This window comes from Nicotiana tabacum, chromosome 3 (assembly GCF_000715075.1).
Source record: "Nicotiana tabacum cultivar K326 chromosome 3, ASM71507v2, whole genome shotgun sequence".
NCBI classification, from domain to species: Eukaryota; Viridiplantae; Streptophyta; class Magnoliopsida; order Solanales; family Solanaceae; genus Nicotiana; species Nicotiana tabacum.
In genome coordinates this window covers 105,614,252-105,629,959 of record NC_134082.1, presented here as the reverse complement: position 1 = coordinate 105,629,959, position 15,708 = coordinate 105,614,252, and the positions used below count along the sequence as shown (strand labels likewise).

Genomic DNA, 15,708 nt, shown 5'->3' with positions numbered 1-15,708 from the left:
TTTTAATTGATTAGAGGGTTAGGATTATATATAGGAAGTCTTGAACACAAGAGAATACAGATAGAGGAAGGACAAAAAAAACGGACAGATAGAGAGAGAGAGAAAAAAAAAGGGCTGAATATTTAAGAGAGAGAAAAATTTCAAAAAATATTAAAGCTTTCAAATAAAAAAAAACTAAAGAAAAAATCTTCTGCTTTCTTTCATTGTTTGAAATCAGCATTAATTGTTGTTGTTTGATCGAAGTCTGAAGCTTTTGTTTTGGAATTACTATTCCACCGGTTTGCAAACTCTTTTCCTGGGTTGTTACTGTTGCTGGGCTGTACTGTTATTACTGCTGCTGATTCTCATCTTCATTTTCTTTTGCTTCCGATATCAGGTACACAACTGACACGCTGGTTATTGTAAACCGAAATATGAAGCATGAATACGAAAATGAAGAGTTGAAATTCTAAATTTAATTTAATTATATTCTGAATTTTATTTGTATGTATAAATTATTTAGCTTGCAAAAATCAGAATCATGTAGCTATTTAATATATACAGTGGAACATCCGACGATAGCTTAACGGATGAACTATCTATATATTGCCCTAAAAAAAAAAATGGTGTAGTGACTCCGCCTAGTCAAAAAAATCAAACGAATAGGCCATTTAGGAACTCGGTAGGAATTTTGTTTAGTTAAATAATATTGGTTAATTTTAGCATGTAAATAGTCTAGGATTAAAATTAGATTGCTAAGTTTTTTTTAATTTGACAAACTGAGAACATACCTAGTATAATGTAACTAGGTAGTAGCATGTAAATAAATTAAGACATTTTCTCTTTTATTTTGTAGAGACAAATTTAATAAGAGAAAAATGTAGGCATTTTAGGACTGTCCTTTAAAAAATAAAATGAGATGAGCCTTGCCCAATAAAATGCACCAATTGCGGGGCCCTAAATAAATGTTTAATTGAATATTTAGAATTCGGGATGGACTGTTTAGTGAATTCCACGGTCTTACCCAAAGTAAATGATACGCTAGTCACTTTAGGCGCGCCTTTAATAATTTAATTTTCTTAAACTCGGGTGCACATTTATGTGACCCAAATCCAAATCTCAACAGAGTTGAAATATGCCTACAACCACGGGTGCATTGATGTGACGTGGGTCGAGATGTGTTTCCACGATGTTGCAATTCTTGATAAAAATAACAGTAAATGATAAAAGCGGTTAAAAGTTAAATTTTGCACATAGGTTCAACATGTATTAAATCAGATAATCAAGCCGAATATGACAGTTGAGCGACCGTGCTAGAACCACGGAACTCGGAAATGCCTAACACCTTCTCCCGGGTTAACAGAATTCCTTATCCGGATTTCTGGTACGCAGACTGTAATATAGAGTCATTCTTTTCCTCGATTCGGGATTAAAATTGGTGACTTGGGACACCCTAAATCTCCCAAGTGGCGACTCTGAAATAAATAAATAAATCTCGTTTCGATCGTCCTTTAATTGGAAAAACTCCCTCACCCCTCGCGGGGGTGGAAAAATGAGGTGTGACAGTGACCATAAAATAGATGCATCTATTAAAATTATATAATAGTAAACGGTCCACATGGCAGGTGACTGGGCCCAAATATATATCACCTTTTATTCCTTCTAGAAATCAAGGGATTCAATCCCAACCTTTAACTGGTATATCATGAGAATAAGCAGCACAAGAAAATTCTTGAAGAATCTTCTACTCTTCAATATATGTCAATGTAATTCTTAATTAATTTTTCGCATCATAATTGAACCGAGATGGTCAACCGGTCATTCCAATTAATATTTGTTTTAGTAAACCTCTAGTTTACTTGTGGCATATGATTCCAGCATCATGCTTATATTTGTGTAGTAAAAATTGAAAGAAGATCGGGTAACCTTTCATATTTACCCGGTATGATTATAGAAATATGAAGATATTCAATCTTCCTTTCATTTATAGTCTCAATATGCCAATCACTTTGACTTATATATTTGAAACTCAAAAAGTTTCTTTTGAGACTTTACAATATCAATGTCATGAATAAGTTTATTCATCCGGGTAGTAACAAATTAGTTTTTCCGGAATTCTTAACAACTTTTGTACTACAAGATCTTTTATCATACCATTTATATGGTAAATGTTTCCTTCACGGATAAAATTATATCATAATAAATTGTCATGATCAAAATCATCATAAGCAAAATCATTTCTTGTTTTAACTTTGCCTTTAATAACTTTTATAAGGCATGACAAAATAATATTTAGCGTATCACATGTACGCGACCAATGACAAATTCATGTAACCACTCAATAATATTTATTTCTTTATTTTATTCAAACCTCCCTTAGAGGTGAGTTGTGTGGTATTTATATAATCATGAATTGCATGTTTTTATTCATTGCTTTTATCACATATTGCCACATTCAACTTTAGGAATGAGTTTGCATTCTCAATGCTTATCACAAGTCACATTCTCTTCAAAGAATGGATCATAATCAGCGACGTGCTTTATTATTTTCATACTAATTTGATGGTAAGCATTGCCTTCACATTTTGAAAGACTATTTTGAGAACTCTTATTGTTCTCCTTTTATAATCATAGTGATTATTATTATTATTTTGATATTTGGAACGCCCACGTTCATTGTTCAATCACTTGTCTTCATTGAAACTTATTATGCACTGCTATCACTTTCACTTCAAGAATGGAGCAAATCAAGTGGGACAATTTTCATGCCTTTTCATGAAAAATATATTATTTTTCTTTAGTCATCATTATATCATCAATATGGTACATTGGGACTCAAACCCAATGTCTTACCAATATAAAGGCATGTTAGGCCATAATAAATTGGGACTCAAACCCAACTCTTATCATTATGGAGCATCAGGACTTGATCTCGATGTCTTACCCTCAATCAGTGGCATAATAGGCTAAACAATATTGAGATTCATTCTCAAGCCTTAATTTCAATCACATGCCAAGAAAGTTATACACAACTAATTTGCAACTTAGCAAATCAAATTTGCTTTCCTAAATAAGTGTACAAATCTCAAATCAGCGTAAAGCTTTATTAATTATTTGTAGCATCTATATGAAATACAACCGTTTGTAGTCAGAATATTTTTTCTAAATTCTATTAGAGTTTAAAAGGATCATAAAATCATTGTCATAATATTTATTGAGTCTCTCTCAAAAATATTGTTGTTTTCGGAGTATACCCTACCTATTGGATTTGATTTAACGTCATGACTTTCCTTCACTCAATTCAACCAAGCAATTAGTGAATAAATTTATCAAAAATACACCTAACACATATATAGTACTAATACATAAATTCAGCATTTATATTACCTGAAAAGTGACATTATAGGTAACAACTTACCAGTTGTAGCTTGTGCATCATTCATATAAAATACTTTAAAATGGTAAGCCAGTAGCAAGCATCAAGTAGGTCATGGATAATCAAAAATACCTCTTCTAGTAGTTATACTAATCATTGTTTGCTTTCAAATGATACGACCATAAATTATGAAGTATACTTTCTCAATAGCTGGTTTGTTTTCCAAATATCAAAGAAATAATTAATCAACCTAGATAAATATGTGAAGTATTTTTTGTTTTCTTCAAGATGATTTCTGCTTTTAATCTGTATGACCAATTTTATTTTATTTTTTATTCCTTTTTTTTGGTACTATATGCAAGTGTAAAAATTCAAAAGGAAAAAAAAATATTTATCCAAGTAAAAGAAAATGTTTAAAGCGGCAGGACAGATTGAAGATAGTTAACACATAAATGTGCATAAGACAATTTATATAAAATATCCTTGGTTACCATGACATGCATCATATCAACAATTAACTGCTACTATGATTTTCACATATAGAACTTCGAAAATTTTATTCCATTCATGTGATATAAAAGATGTAATATTAATATGTGCTTATGCAATACAAGTGTAGTACCAAGTTGTGTGCATATGAGATTTTAAAGGAATGACAAGTATAAGATAATCATACCTTCTTACATTTCATTACTTACCTTATGTAGTTTCTCTTTACATTTAACCATGTGATGATATGTATGGCTTCTAATTGTAATCTTTCTTGATGTAGGAAATTTTTTGTAGATATATTATACAATTGGTTAGAGACTCGTGCTGATAACGTGTTATGAAATAAAAGCAATTTAGTAAAACATGAACAAGAAATAAAAACAATTTAGTAAAACATGAACAAGAAATAGAGATAGAGAGAAGGAAGAGATTTTCTTCTTCAATTGTGTGTATTTTCCTATTTATTACAAGACCTTTATATAGGCATGAAAAGTGAAGAAAATATGTCATGGAATATGTCATTGAACATAGAAAATATGTCATTGAATATGTTATTAAGCATTTGACATGAAGATCATGGAGGAAGAGTAGACATCCACCATAATATGATATTTATCGTAACATACGCCAATTTTTTGTTAATTTTTTATTTGGTCTTTTAATTTCCTATATTTCACATGATATTCTAATTTAATCAATTCAAGTTGTTACAGTAAAGAAATAAATTTATTTGTGAGTAGATATTTTCCGTAGAAAATAAAGTATCTACAATTTTTTTACAAGTACAGATAATGCAATAGTGTTAAAGTTAATATGAGATAAAAGTTAACCATACTTAATTTTTAGATAAATAAAAAATAATAATTTCTTAAATGTTGTTATCAAACTACACATTTTATCTCCCTAACATAAAATAATAAATAAGCTTCATCAATACTGCAATTTAAATTAGTATTCCTTCATGATTAAATGCATAATTACTTTCAAATTTGACATAGAACTTGAGACATGAAGATTAGAGGTGGGCGTTCTGGCAGTTCGGATTGGACATGAAAATTTCGGTTTGGTTTTCGGATTGAAGAAATGACAGTCCAACTCCAATCCATAAAAACTCGAATTGGATCGGATCTTTTAAGTTCAGTGTAACGACCCGACCGATTATTTTGAGCTCTAGCGCGTCATTCGGCGGTTTGAGGCCATGAACAACTTCACTTCAGGTACTATGACTCGTGCGTGGTCGTAATTAGATGTGACGACCCGGCCAGTCGACTCATGAGTTACCACTCTGTTTCCCCCATTTCTGCTTCTTATTGCTTTGTCTATCGGTTCTATATGTGATCAGGTTGGTTGTCCCGGGTTCGGTGAGGATTTGGTAAGGTTTGAGACACTTAGTCTCTTTTGAGGAAGCTTAAGTTGGAAAAGTAAACCGGATGATGACTGTGAGGACCCAAGAGGTCCTTACTTGTTTTAAAATGAAATTCTGCATTCTGATGCTTTAAAAACCTCTTTTAGCATCACCTCAATTTGCGTGCACAGTCCGGGCGCATATCCGGAAAGCTTATATGTGAAAATCTGTGAATAATGATAAATTTTGACTAAAAATGAATTAATTTAACTTCAGTCAACCTTTTGGGTAAACGGACCCAGACCCATGATTTGATTGTCCCGAGGGTCCGTAGGAAAATATGGGACTTGGGCGTATGCTCGGAATCAAATTTCGAGGTCCCAAGCCCGAGAAATGAATTTTTAAAGAAAATTTTTTCTGAAATTGTTTAAGGGATTTAGAAATGAATTTTGATTAGAACGTGTTGGTATCGGGCCCGTATTTTAGTTCCTGCGCCCGATACAGATCTTATATGTGATTTAAGATAATTATGTGAAGTTTGGTAAGAAACGGAATCCGTTTGACGTGATTCGGACCTTAAATGCAAAATTTGATGTTTTATGAAGTTTTGAAATATTTCATTGATTTTGAGGTTTAATTCATGGTTTAAGAGGAACTTCACCATAGCTTCATAGGTATGTAATCCTAAGCTCATTTTCTTCCATTTTTATCAACACCCACTAGATTTCTAAGCCTAAAACATGAGATTAAGGGTAGAAAATTAGGGATTTGGGTAGAGTTAGGGCTTTTTGATTATTTGGGAATTTGACCTCGTTTTGGGGTCAGATTTCAAAACACAATATATATTCGGGCTCGTGGGTGAATAGGTAATCGGATTTTGGTCCGAACCTCGTGTTTTGACCAAGCGGGTCTGGGGTCAATTTTTGACTTTTTGGGAAGAATGATGGAAAAGCTATAATTAAGCATTGGAATTGGATTGTTTTGCGTTTATTGATGTTATTAAGTCGATTATGTCTAGATACAATTAATTTGGAGTCAAATTCAAAAGGAAAGGCGGTGTTTGAGGCTTGAGTTGGCCGTGGAAGTTCGAGGTAAGTGTTCGGTCTAACCTTAGCTTGAGGGATTAGGAGTTGTGTCCTATTTTCTACTTGCTTCTTGTTGAGTACGACGTATAGGCATGATGACGAGTATCTATATGTTGGTGTCGAGCATGACCATGAGTCTTAAATTGTAATTTATTGTGTTCTCAAATAATATTACGGATGCTTTAGTTGATGACTCTCTCTAATGGGCAAGGATTATAAATATTCTCGTGGAAATTACTTATAACTGAGTATTGGTGTTATCTGAGGTAGTTAGATGTTGGAAAAAGTTTGGTTATAGTTGTTTCTCCCTTGCAGGGATGTTGTTACTTATACTATCGATTTCCCTTGCCCGGATAGTGTAGTTCTTATTGATCCCTTGTCGGGACTCTTGCCATGATTGTTGTTGATATTATATGTGGATCAGGTTGCATGCCGCAATAATGATATATATGGATCGGTTTGCACGCCGCAACAATATTATATGTGGATCGGGTTGCACGCCGCAACAATATTATATATGGATCGGGTTGCACGCCGCAATAGTAACAAATGATATGGATCAGGTTGCGCACCGTAATAGTGTTCTTATATACTGGGATCGGGTTGCACGCCGCAACAATTGCTGATACAAAGTGTTGTAGATTGGATACAAGTTCCTTGTTGTTTTGCTGTGAAATCTAAGTTGTTCTTATGCTATTACTCTTGATGTACTGTTGTTATTGGTACAACATGTACCTCCTCCCATCTTTACTTGTTTATTTCTGTTTATTTTTCGATGTATATTGTATAACTGCACAGGTTTATTTGGTAATCTGGTCCTAGCCTCGTCACTACTTCGCCGAGGTTAGGCTAGACACTTACCAGCACATGGGATCAGATTGTGTTGATACTACACTCTGCACTATGTGCAGATCCCGAAGTAGCTCTTGGACCATAGCATTTGGGTGGCTGCCTTCAGTCCAACTAGGGATCCCGAGGTAGTCCTGCAGGCGTCCGCAGGCCCGACATTCTCTTCTATCTCATTATGTGTTCTGTTTCCACTTGTATTCGAGACAGATTGTATTTCCTTTTCAGACTCTTGTATGTAGTACTCATAGACAGTCCGTGATATTGTAGCACCGGATTCCGGGTAGAGGCGTGTATTGGCATTGTAGTACTGGCTTTGGTTATTTTTATCAGTTTAAGTCTTCCGCTTGTTCTATTTATCGTTAATATTCAATGTTGATTACCTATTAATTCATATTGTTAAAAAAGGTTAAAAATGAAAGAGTTAGTAATTTTTATATTTCGCGGCTTGCCTAGCTACTACGAGTAGGTGCCATCACGACTCTCGAGGAGGGAAATCCGGGTCGTGATAATGACTTATGTGTTAGAGAGCTCGGATAGGAGTTTTGATGGTTCGGATAACTTCGGGAGGTGATTTGGGACTTAAGAGCGTGATCGAAATGAGTTTTGGAAGTTCGAAGTAGATTTAGGCTTGAATTGGCGAAGTTGGTATTTTGGTGGTTTCCGGTTGATAAGTGAGATTTTGATATAGGAGTCAAAATGGAATTTCGAGAGTTGCAGTAGTTTCGTTGTGTCATTTGGGATATGTGTGAAAATTTTCAGGTCATTCGGACGTGGTTTGGTTGAGTTTTTTTATCAAAAGCGTAGTTTGGAAGATTTTGGAAACTTAGGCTCGAATCCGATGTATTTTGGTTGATTCGATATTGTTTGAAGTGTTTTGAAGATTGATACAAATTTGAATAAGGTTATGGGATATGTTTGTGTTTTTGGTTGAGGTCCCGGAAGCCTCGGGGTGATTTCGGATGGTTGACGGAGAAGTTTGGAATTTTGGTGAGCTACAGATTTTCTGCTTCTAGTATTTCCGCACCTGCGGATTGGGGACCGCAGGTGCGATACCGCAGTTGCGAGAAGGGAGGCCGCAGAAGCGAAAAATGCCTGGGAAGGCAGGAACCGCAGATGCGGTTGTGGGACCGTACCTGCGAAGGCGCAGGTGCGTAGTGTTCATCGCAGTTGCGAAAAGTTGGAACTTAACTGATGCTTTTCGTGAAGTTAATTTGAACTAAAATGACTTTCACATGCCTCTACTGGTTTACTGTTTTTACCGGTTTTACTGCTTCATTATAGCCTGTAATGTGCCTTACGTGATTTCCTGCTTTCAGTCTTTATTTATGATTATTACTCACTGAGTTGGAGTACTCACTTTACTCCCTGCACCTTGTGTGCAGATTCAGGCGTTGTTGATCCTGCCAGTGCGAGTTGAGAGCTCCCGACAGACTTTGGAGTCCACAAGGTAGCTGCTTGGCGTCTGCAGTCCCATGTCTCTCCCCCTTTACTATTCTATCTCTTATCGGACATTTTGTAATAGCTTATAGACTTTTCAGACTTCACTTCAGTTGCTACGAACCAAGATCGCAAAAATCAATGTGTTATGTAAATTTTATATAGTTATAATTTCTAACAATGTATTTATATAATCAATCTGGTTCGGCTTTTTCGATTAAGTTTTGCTTAAAATCAAATAATTAAATTTTATATGTTCTTAAAACTAAAAATATCAAAATCAAATCAAATAAAGAATATCGATTTTTTTCTATGATTTGATCCGTTTTATGTTTAGTTCAATTTACCGTGAACACCCTTTGTTTAACATTTTATTTATGCCAAGATAGTTAAATCAGTTTTTGAAATAATTCTTTTGAATATTGTATTATTATAGTACATATTTCATATAACTTATTTATAATATAAAGTCACCCAAAATTGGGATACGTTCTAAAATAAAGTTTCATTTTAATATTATTTTCACAAGCCAAAGTTTCTTTTTACTACTATTTTACATAAGTTGGTTGTAGATTTATAGAAATAGAATTAGTGGGAGAGAGAGATAAAGGTTAGGGCTCGAAGAAAGTTTGGGAAAAGGCACTTCTCCACTTCCTAATTTTTTGGGATAATCTTTTCTTTAGCATGATAACTCTTCAATCTCGTCCATACCCATCAAACTCGTCGATACCCACCATATAAAATTTCACAACACTGTAAAATGGAGAAAGAAACTGTCTTTTGGCGCTGGATTTTGGGATTTTTGGCTCCAAACGAAATTCAGGATAACTACTATATATATATATATGAGAAAAATGACTGGAAAAAATACATTGCAAAGTGAAGCAAAATTTCTGAACAGGTATGTATCATTCCACCTACTCTATATTTGAATAAGATTCAATAGATTGTAATTTGCCACAATCATATATCGAATTATTAATTCATTAATTATTTGTGGCATAGACATTGAGATGCCTTTATTTTGTCTCATATGATTAATCTAGACGAGAATAAGTCAATTAGAAGATTTTGAAACAGAAACTCTCTAATTTACTATATATATTTATAGTTTTTAATTTACTGTATATATTTATGATTTTGCGTGTGTGTATTTTTACAGTTGGTGTGTGGCATACAACTAGTGAAGCATGTGTGTATTGAAGGGGAAATATTAGGGATTATGTAGTCATCTATTTTGTGTATATATCTTGACATTTTCTGTCTGGTTTTGAGGGAAGATCGGATGTATTGTGGAAATATGGTATTAAAGCTTCTGTTTGACTCAAATCATGCTTCTTGGTGGCCCTTAGGAATTTGTTTGATCGGATAATGGCACTTTAAATTCAGATGAATCGAATTTTAAGGTGAATATTATGTAGGGTAATTTATATTGTTGTTGAAACCAGTAAATATTTCTTCACTAGGCTCAATCTTTGTCAGACACAAAGCTTCTTTTAACTCTGCCGCATGTATAAGTTTTTGAAAACATGGTTTATGTGCCTTCAAATTTAATTTTTTTTTTGCATAAGCAGATCTTTTTGGTATGTTATACTAATTACTTAAATCGGCTAGTGATGCTTCAATAGTTCAATAAATATTAGGAGAAGAAGACAACTCTTATTAGGAAATGATGTGCATCAAGATTGATGATTTATGTTTTTTTTGAATTTTCCTTTAGTTATTTCTAATTTTTGGTTTATTAAACTAACCGATATTACATCTAATGAATATACTAATAGAATTCTACAAATCAATGGCACCAGGCGGACGTGTCTCTAGACAAACCACAATTACATGTGCTTCTACTCAAGCAAGTCGATCATCTGGTCCATCAAATAGTAATAATTCTACTCCTAATACAGGTAATACGTACCTTTTATTATATTGACTAGGAGTGTATTTATTAGTATTGTTTGTTCTCCTTTATTCTGATGCTTATTGCGTATTGTTGTCAGTATACTCCTATTTTTTGTTGTTTATTCTTATGAATCTTTTTTTTGGCTTGTTCTGTGCATTCCATGTGGTTTTTCTATATGCAACAACTATATCCTGCACTTTCTAATTGCACTTTCTAATTCAGACTTTTGGTAGTACTTATTTAACTGAAACCTTTGATGTAAAGTTGAAGTAATTTCTTATGGTTGGGTCAATTCAATTCCAATTCGAAGGTATATTCGAGATTTTCATTTCTGTGGAAGTCATTATCTGATAAATTACATTGCACCCATTCTTTCTTATTGGTTTTAGTAGATACTAAGGGTAGCCAAGAACTGCACACCTACTGCAAAATTATTCTTGAGTTTATCTTAATAAAACAAATGGATTATGTTTAAAAGAGGGGATGTAAACAAAGCTATTTGAAAGTGCAAGATCCGAGGAAGAGGCTCGTAAAATTGAAGTGCCAGAGTTGACCCCGAAAAATTGGAATAGGCTTTGTGATATGTGGGCGAATCCAAAGCATAAGGTAATTTCTATTCATATTTGTCTCGTTGTAATTTTTTCTAACAACCAACATTCACGATTTCTCCAAGAAAAAGGTAATTTAAGTAATTAAGTATACGAATAAACAAAATGTACAAAAGATATTTTCAACATCATGTTTTTCTCTACTTTATAGCCGCAACATTCATTCATGGATGATATATCTTACATTAATATGAGTAGGCCCTTCAAAATTTGCATTTACAGAAAGAGTGAGAAAATAAACTTGAAGTAAAAAAAGAGAAAAAAGGATCCTTTAAATGCCTTTGTAAAATGCAACCTTTGAGAAGAGCTTGATGTGGTTCTTTAGTTTCTGTCCAATCTTTTATGCTAACATCTGAGAACTTATAGTGCGAAATGGTAATAAGCTTTAGCATCATATTTGTATCATTCTAATTTTATTTACTTATATTTATATATTCTTTGTAGAGACGATGCGAGATAAACAAAGTCAATCGAACAAAGCTGCAATCTAATCATTTCATGGGGTCAAGAGCTTTTGTAGCTGCTCGTGCTGAAATAGTAAGTTATACTATTTTTATTTTTTTGTAGCTTTTCCAATCTCTATGCTTGGTAGGCGAAGACTGAAATCTCAAGGGACATTTTTAATATTCAAAATGGTGAAAAAAAGAAAAGAACTTGCACATACTTTTAAGTATTGCCATTTTTCATTCATAATTCAAATCAAGTTAGCTTCTTGTTGCTGTTGTGCAAGTTTTCTTATTGCAATTGCTGAGTATTCTAGAGCTTGTTTGGCCTATTTATTGCTATCAACGCTCTGTTTGTGACTCGTTATTGGATTTCTAGTTTTCTTATATGGCATTTCGTGAACCAGTTAGCTTCTTTTGCTTTACTGATATCTGGTTTCCTCTTGTGAGGATCATCTGTCGTGTTGGCTCTGAACTCAATATTTGCACTGGGATCAATCACTTCTTTAACCACCAGTTTCCATGTTAATGCAGTTTCTTAGTGTTTTGATAACATAACTTAGCACTTAAAACTAGACATATAACTTGGTTAAATATTAGACATTTCATGCTCTTAAGTAGTAAATTACTAGAACTTGACTGTTAAGCTCTTATTATGTTTTGGTGTAAACTGGAACTTGTAAATAATGCTGAAATCTTGTTAGATCACATTTCCTAATTTATAGCCCCAACGTTAGTGCTGATACTCAATAAAACTTATGTTTTCTAAGAAAAAAGAAGTAGAAAACTTGATTCTCATCAGACATTCCATCTACTATACTTTTATATTTGAAGATTAATGTATCCACTGATTTAGTTAATATTTGATCTCTTCTCATACAGAAGGCATATCTTCTATGCAAAGCAGTTATTTTTATTTTATTTATGTTTGAGTTGTTCGAACTCGGAAAGTATTCCGCATCAGTTCTTCCTCTTCCTTTCTATTTGCTTTTTTTTTTGCTTGAGTTCTATGATCCCGGCCTACATTAGAAAGTCAGATATGTGGGATGAGAATCGCTAAAATGGGAGAAACATATCATTTGTATAAAAAATAGAGAACCTACTTAATGTGTAATACTTGACTCTCTGAAACTAACCTTGCCTCATATGTGTAAATATTTTCACAATCAGACACCAAACCTATTCATAAATAAGAATCTTTAATCTGTTTGTGTATGTTATACAATCATCTAGATATCATGCCCTCCAGTTGCCCATGTAAGAAAGTCGCACTTCTATTAAAGTCAACAAAGATCTGAATCACTGCTCTTTTTCCTTCTTTGTGTAGGGTGTGAAGGAACATGAAGGAGAAGAGCCAAATAGGATTAAGTTCTACAAAAGCACCCATTACTCGAGTGAAAAAGGATGGTCATCTCCAGAGGCTGAGACTAACTACGTAAGTAAAATATTTTAGTAACATGTCACATGTATTCATTCTATCTTATAATTAATTTAACTTATGTAATATTTTTATGTAGAACAAAATGAGAGATTTGAGAGCTCGGTCTATTTCTGAAGAGAATCCGATGACTATTGATGAAATTATTGATAATGTACTTGGTGCAAGGTCGGGATATATTAAAGGGCTTGGCTATGGTCCAAAGCCTAATACAACTACAACAACAAAAAGGAGGACAGCAGAATTAGAGGACTCTCTTAGGAGGGCAAAAGAGGAAGCTGCTACTGCCCAACATGGTTTACAAGAACGTTTGAATGTAGCTGAAACTGAGGTAGCAAATCAGAAGATACAGATACAGACATTAACTTCGGAATTGGGTACTCTTAGGGCACGCCAAGAGGAGATGTTAAATCAAATGCAACATCATTTTATTGGCTCATCACCATCAAGGTTAGAAGTACTACATCTTTAAATGACAAATTCAATTATAATTCTTTTAGCATCTAAGTTCGAATGTTTTTTTTATGATACATCGAAGATTGAGCTCCACCAGATTATCAACTTTGGGTACACTAAACTTCACACTATTTATTTATTTTCGTATCACAATTCAATTATTTGTTTCACCAATTAAACTCTACGTCTAACAAGAAGTTGTAGTTTATACCAATTATATTTTATTTATACCATGATACCATAAAGTATTAACTTAAATCTTAATTTTTTCTCTATCTTTTATACAGATATATGAAGGTAACTATTGGATTAAGACTAATTGCAAGTGAAGTGTCATTGCATTCCTCCACTTCTCAGTCCTAATTTAGGAGTAATATTTAGTATATTTCAATTCTCAGTGTTGGACATATTTACTTTTATTATGTTTCTTTTAATTTAAGAAGATTTTATTTCAATATAGTTTTAATATTAGTTTTATGATCAATGGTGAATATTTTTGTTACCTTTGATTTTTTTTATTTTTCTGTTATTACCTTGATTGTTTTATTATGTTATTTCAAATTCGTATAACGTCAATCTAAAACAAATACGAATATAAACGTCATCAAATATTTGTTATTAGTGACAAAAAAGTTCACTTTTGTATAGTTTTTAGGAATATCACATTTTCGTCACGAAACAAATTAAGTTCGTCATAAATTCACTATATTTAGTGACAAAAATAATTTATGTCCCAAAATGATCTTTTTATTGACTATGAATCAACTTTGTATTGACAATTGTAATTGTCGGTAATTATGATAACTTATAGTGATAACTTTGTTTTGTCGATAAAAATATTTTTTTTAGTGACGAGATGATAGTTTTAACTACAAAATTATAATTGTCACAAATTATATATTTAGGGACGAAATACCTTTTTGTAGATAAAAGGTAGGCTTTAGAGAAAAAATTACGGTTTTTCAACTACGAAACACACAGAGCTTTAGAGACATTTGACGTCGTCACTAATTAAACTAAATTTTTAGAGACGACTTTTTTCGTCGACATTAATGCACTTTTTAGTGACGAAATCATACTATTAAATATGATTTTTTTGTGCTTTTTATGACAAATAAATTCGTCATAAATATTATGTATTTGGGGACGAAAAAGAATTTCGTATTTAATACTTCATTATTTGGCGACGAAACACAAAGTTGCTTTTATATGTTATTAGTGACGGTATTTTAGAGAAGAAAGATTGACAACAAAAATTTCGTCACAAAAAATCTTTGGTGACGAAAAGTGAATCATAGGTGACAAAATAATTCATCATTGATAATCAAATTTGTTGTAGTGTTAACTTTAGAAAAAATACTTTTAATAAATACTACAACAACAACAAAAGTGCTTTTTGAAAAAATAAATCTTTCGGTTCAAGAAGTTCGTTTGCGGTTATGACTTCTATGAGTTTCATAAAGGGAAAATTTTATATAAGAACAATTGAGCTCTCTACTTTTCAATTTTATAGCTCATATTTCAATTTATAACCAACTAACCCAAAAATAATAGGCTAAAATTTAACATCCAACTCCAATAGGTTCTCAAAATTCCTATTTAATTTTTTAAAAAAGATTGTCCAAGCTTTTAAGTTAATTTTCGAATCAGTAACTGTGACTCAAATATTAGTTCAACGAACCAAATTTATTTGGGTGGTGAAAATTAAATTTTTAACAAGCTTAAATATGTGAGTTTAAATTCCGAGTTTGATGTGAGAAATTTGGAGTGGGTGTTATCTAGACTTGTTAGAAATAGTAAGGAGGTTGTATATAAAATTTGAAGTCATTTGATGAAGATTTGGACTGATTTTGAACAAGAATTGCAACTGAAAATCGTGGAAGAAGTTCGTCTACAGACATTTGTATAAATGTGTATAAAAGTGTATAATAGTGTATAAGATGTGTTTATACACTCATATACACTATTATACAGGATTATACATAATTATACAAAAACTGACTTCGTCTTCTTCCTTGCGTCTTTTCTGAAATTTAACTCAAATCTTGCTCAAATCTACTCCAAATTACTTCAAATTTAAATTTTGAACTCCTTTTGATATTTTCAATCAGTTGAAACGACACTCAATCCAAACAACTAACAAACTCAAAAACTTCTATTTTCGAAAGCAAAGCTTTGAATGACCTTCAATGGTGGACTTCAACTCTTCAATTCTTTTACATTGCAACCAAGTGACATAGAGGAAGAAGCAATAATAGAGGACGGCCTCTTGAAAAATATGTAAAAGATGTGAGAAGAAG

The 15,708-nt window shown here is 32.7% G+C and overlaps 1 protein-coding gene across 2 annotated transcripts; it reads left to right on the top strand.

Annotated features, from left to right (window-relative positions):
- Nucleotides 1-9,169: 9,169 nt before the first annotated feature.
- On the top strand, nucleotides 9,170-13,815 carry LOC107809257 (uncharacterized). Of its 2 annotated transcripts, none has more exons than XM_075241384.1 (6): nucleotides 9,170-9,464; nucleotides 10,369-11,069; nucleotides 11,516-11,608; nucleotides 12,842-12,949; nucleotides 13,032-13,402; nucleotides 13,696-13,815. In XM_075241384.1, exons 2-6 carry the CDS (start codon nucleotides 11,046-11,048, stop codon nucleotides 13,769-13,771), a joined length of 672 nt encoding a protein of 223 aa, XP_075097485.1. In that variant the 5' UTR covers nucleotides 9,170-9,464; nucleotides 10,369-11,045; the 3' UTR covers nucleotides 13,772-13,815. The 2 variants fall into 2 exon arrangements, with proteins under 2 accessions (XP_075097485.1, XP_075097483.1); XM_075241382.1 differs by having other exon boundaries at nucleotides 10,345-11,069.
- The last annotated feature ends 1,893 nt before the right edge of the window (nucleotides 13,816-15,708 follow it).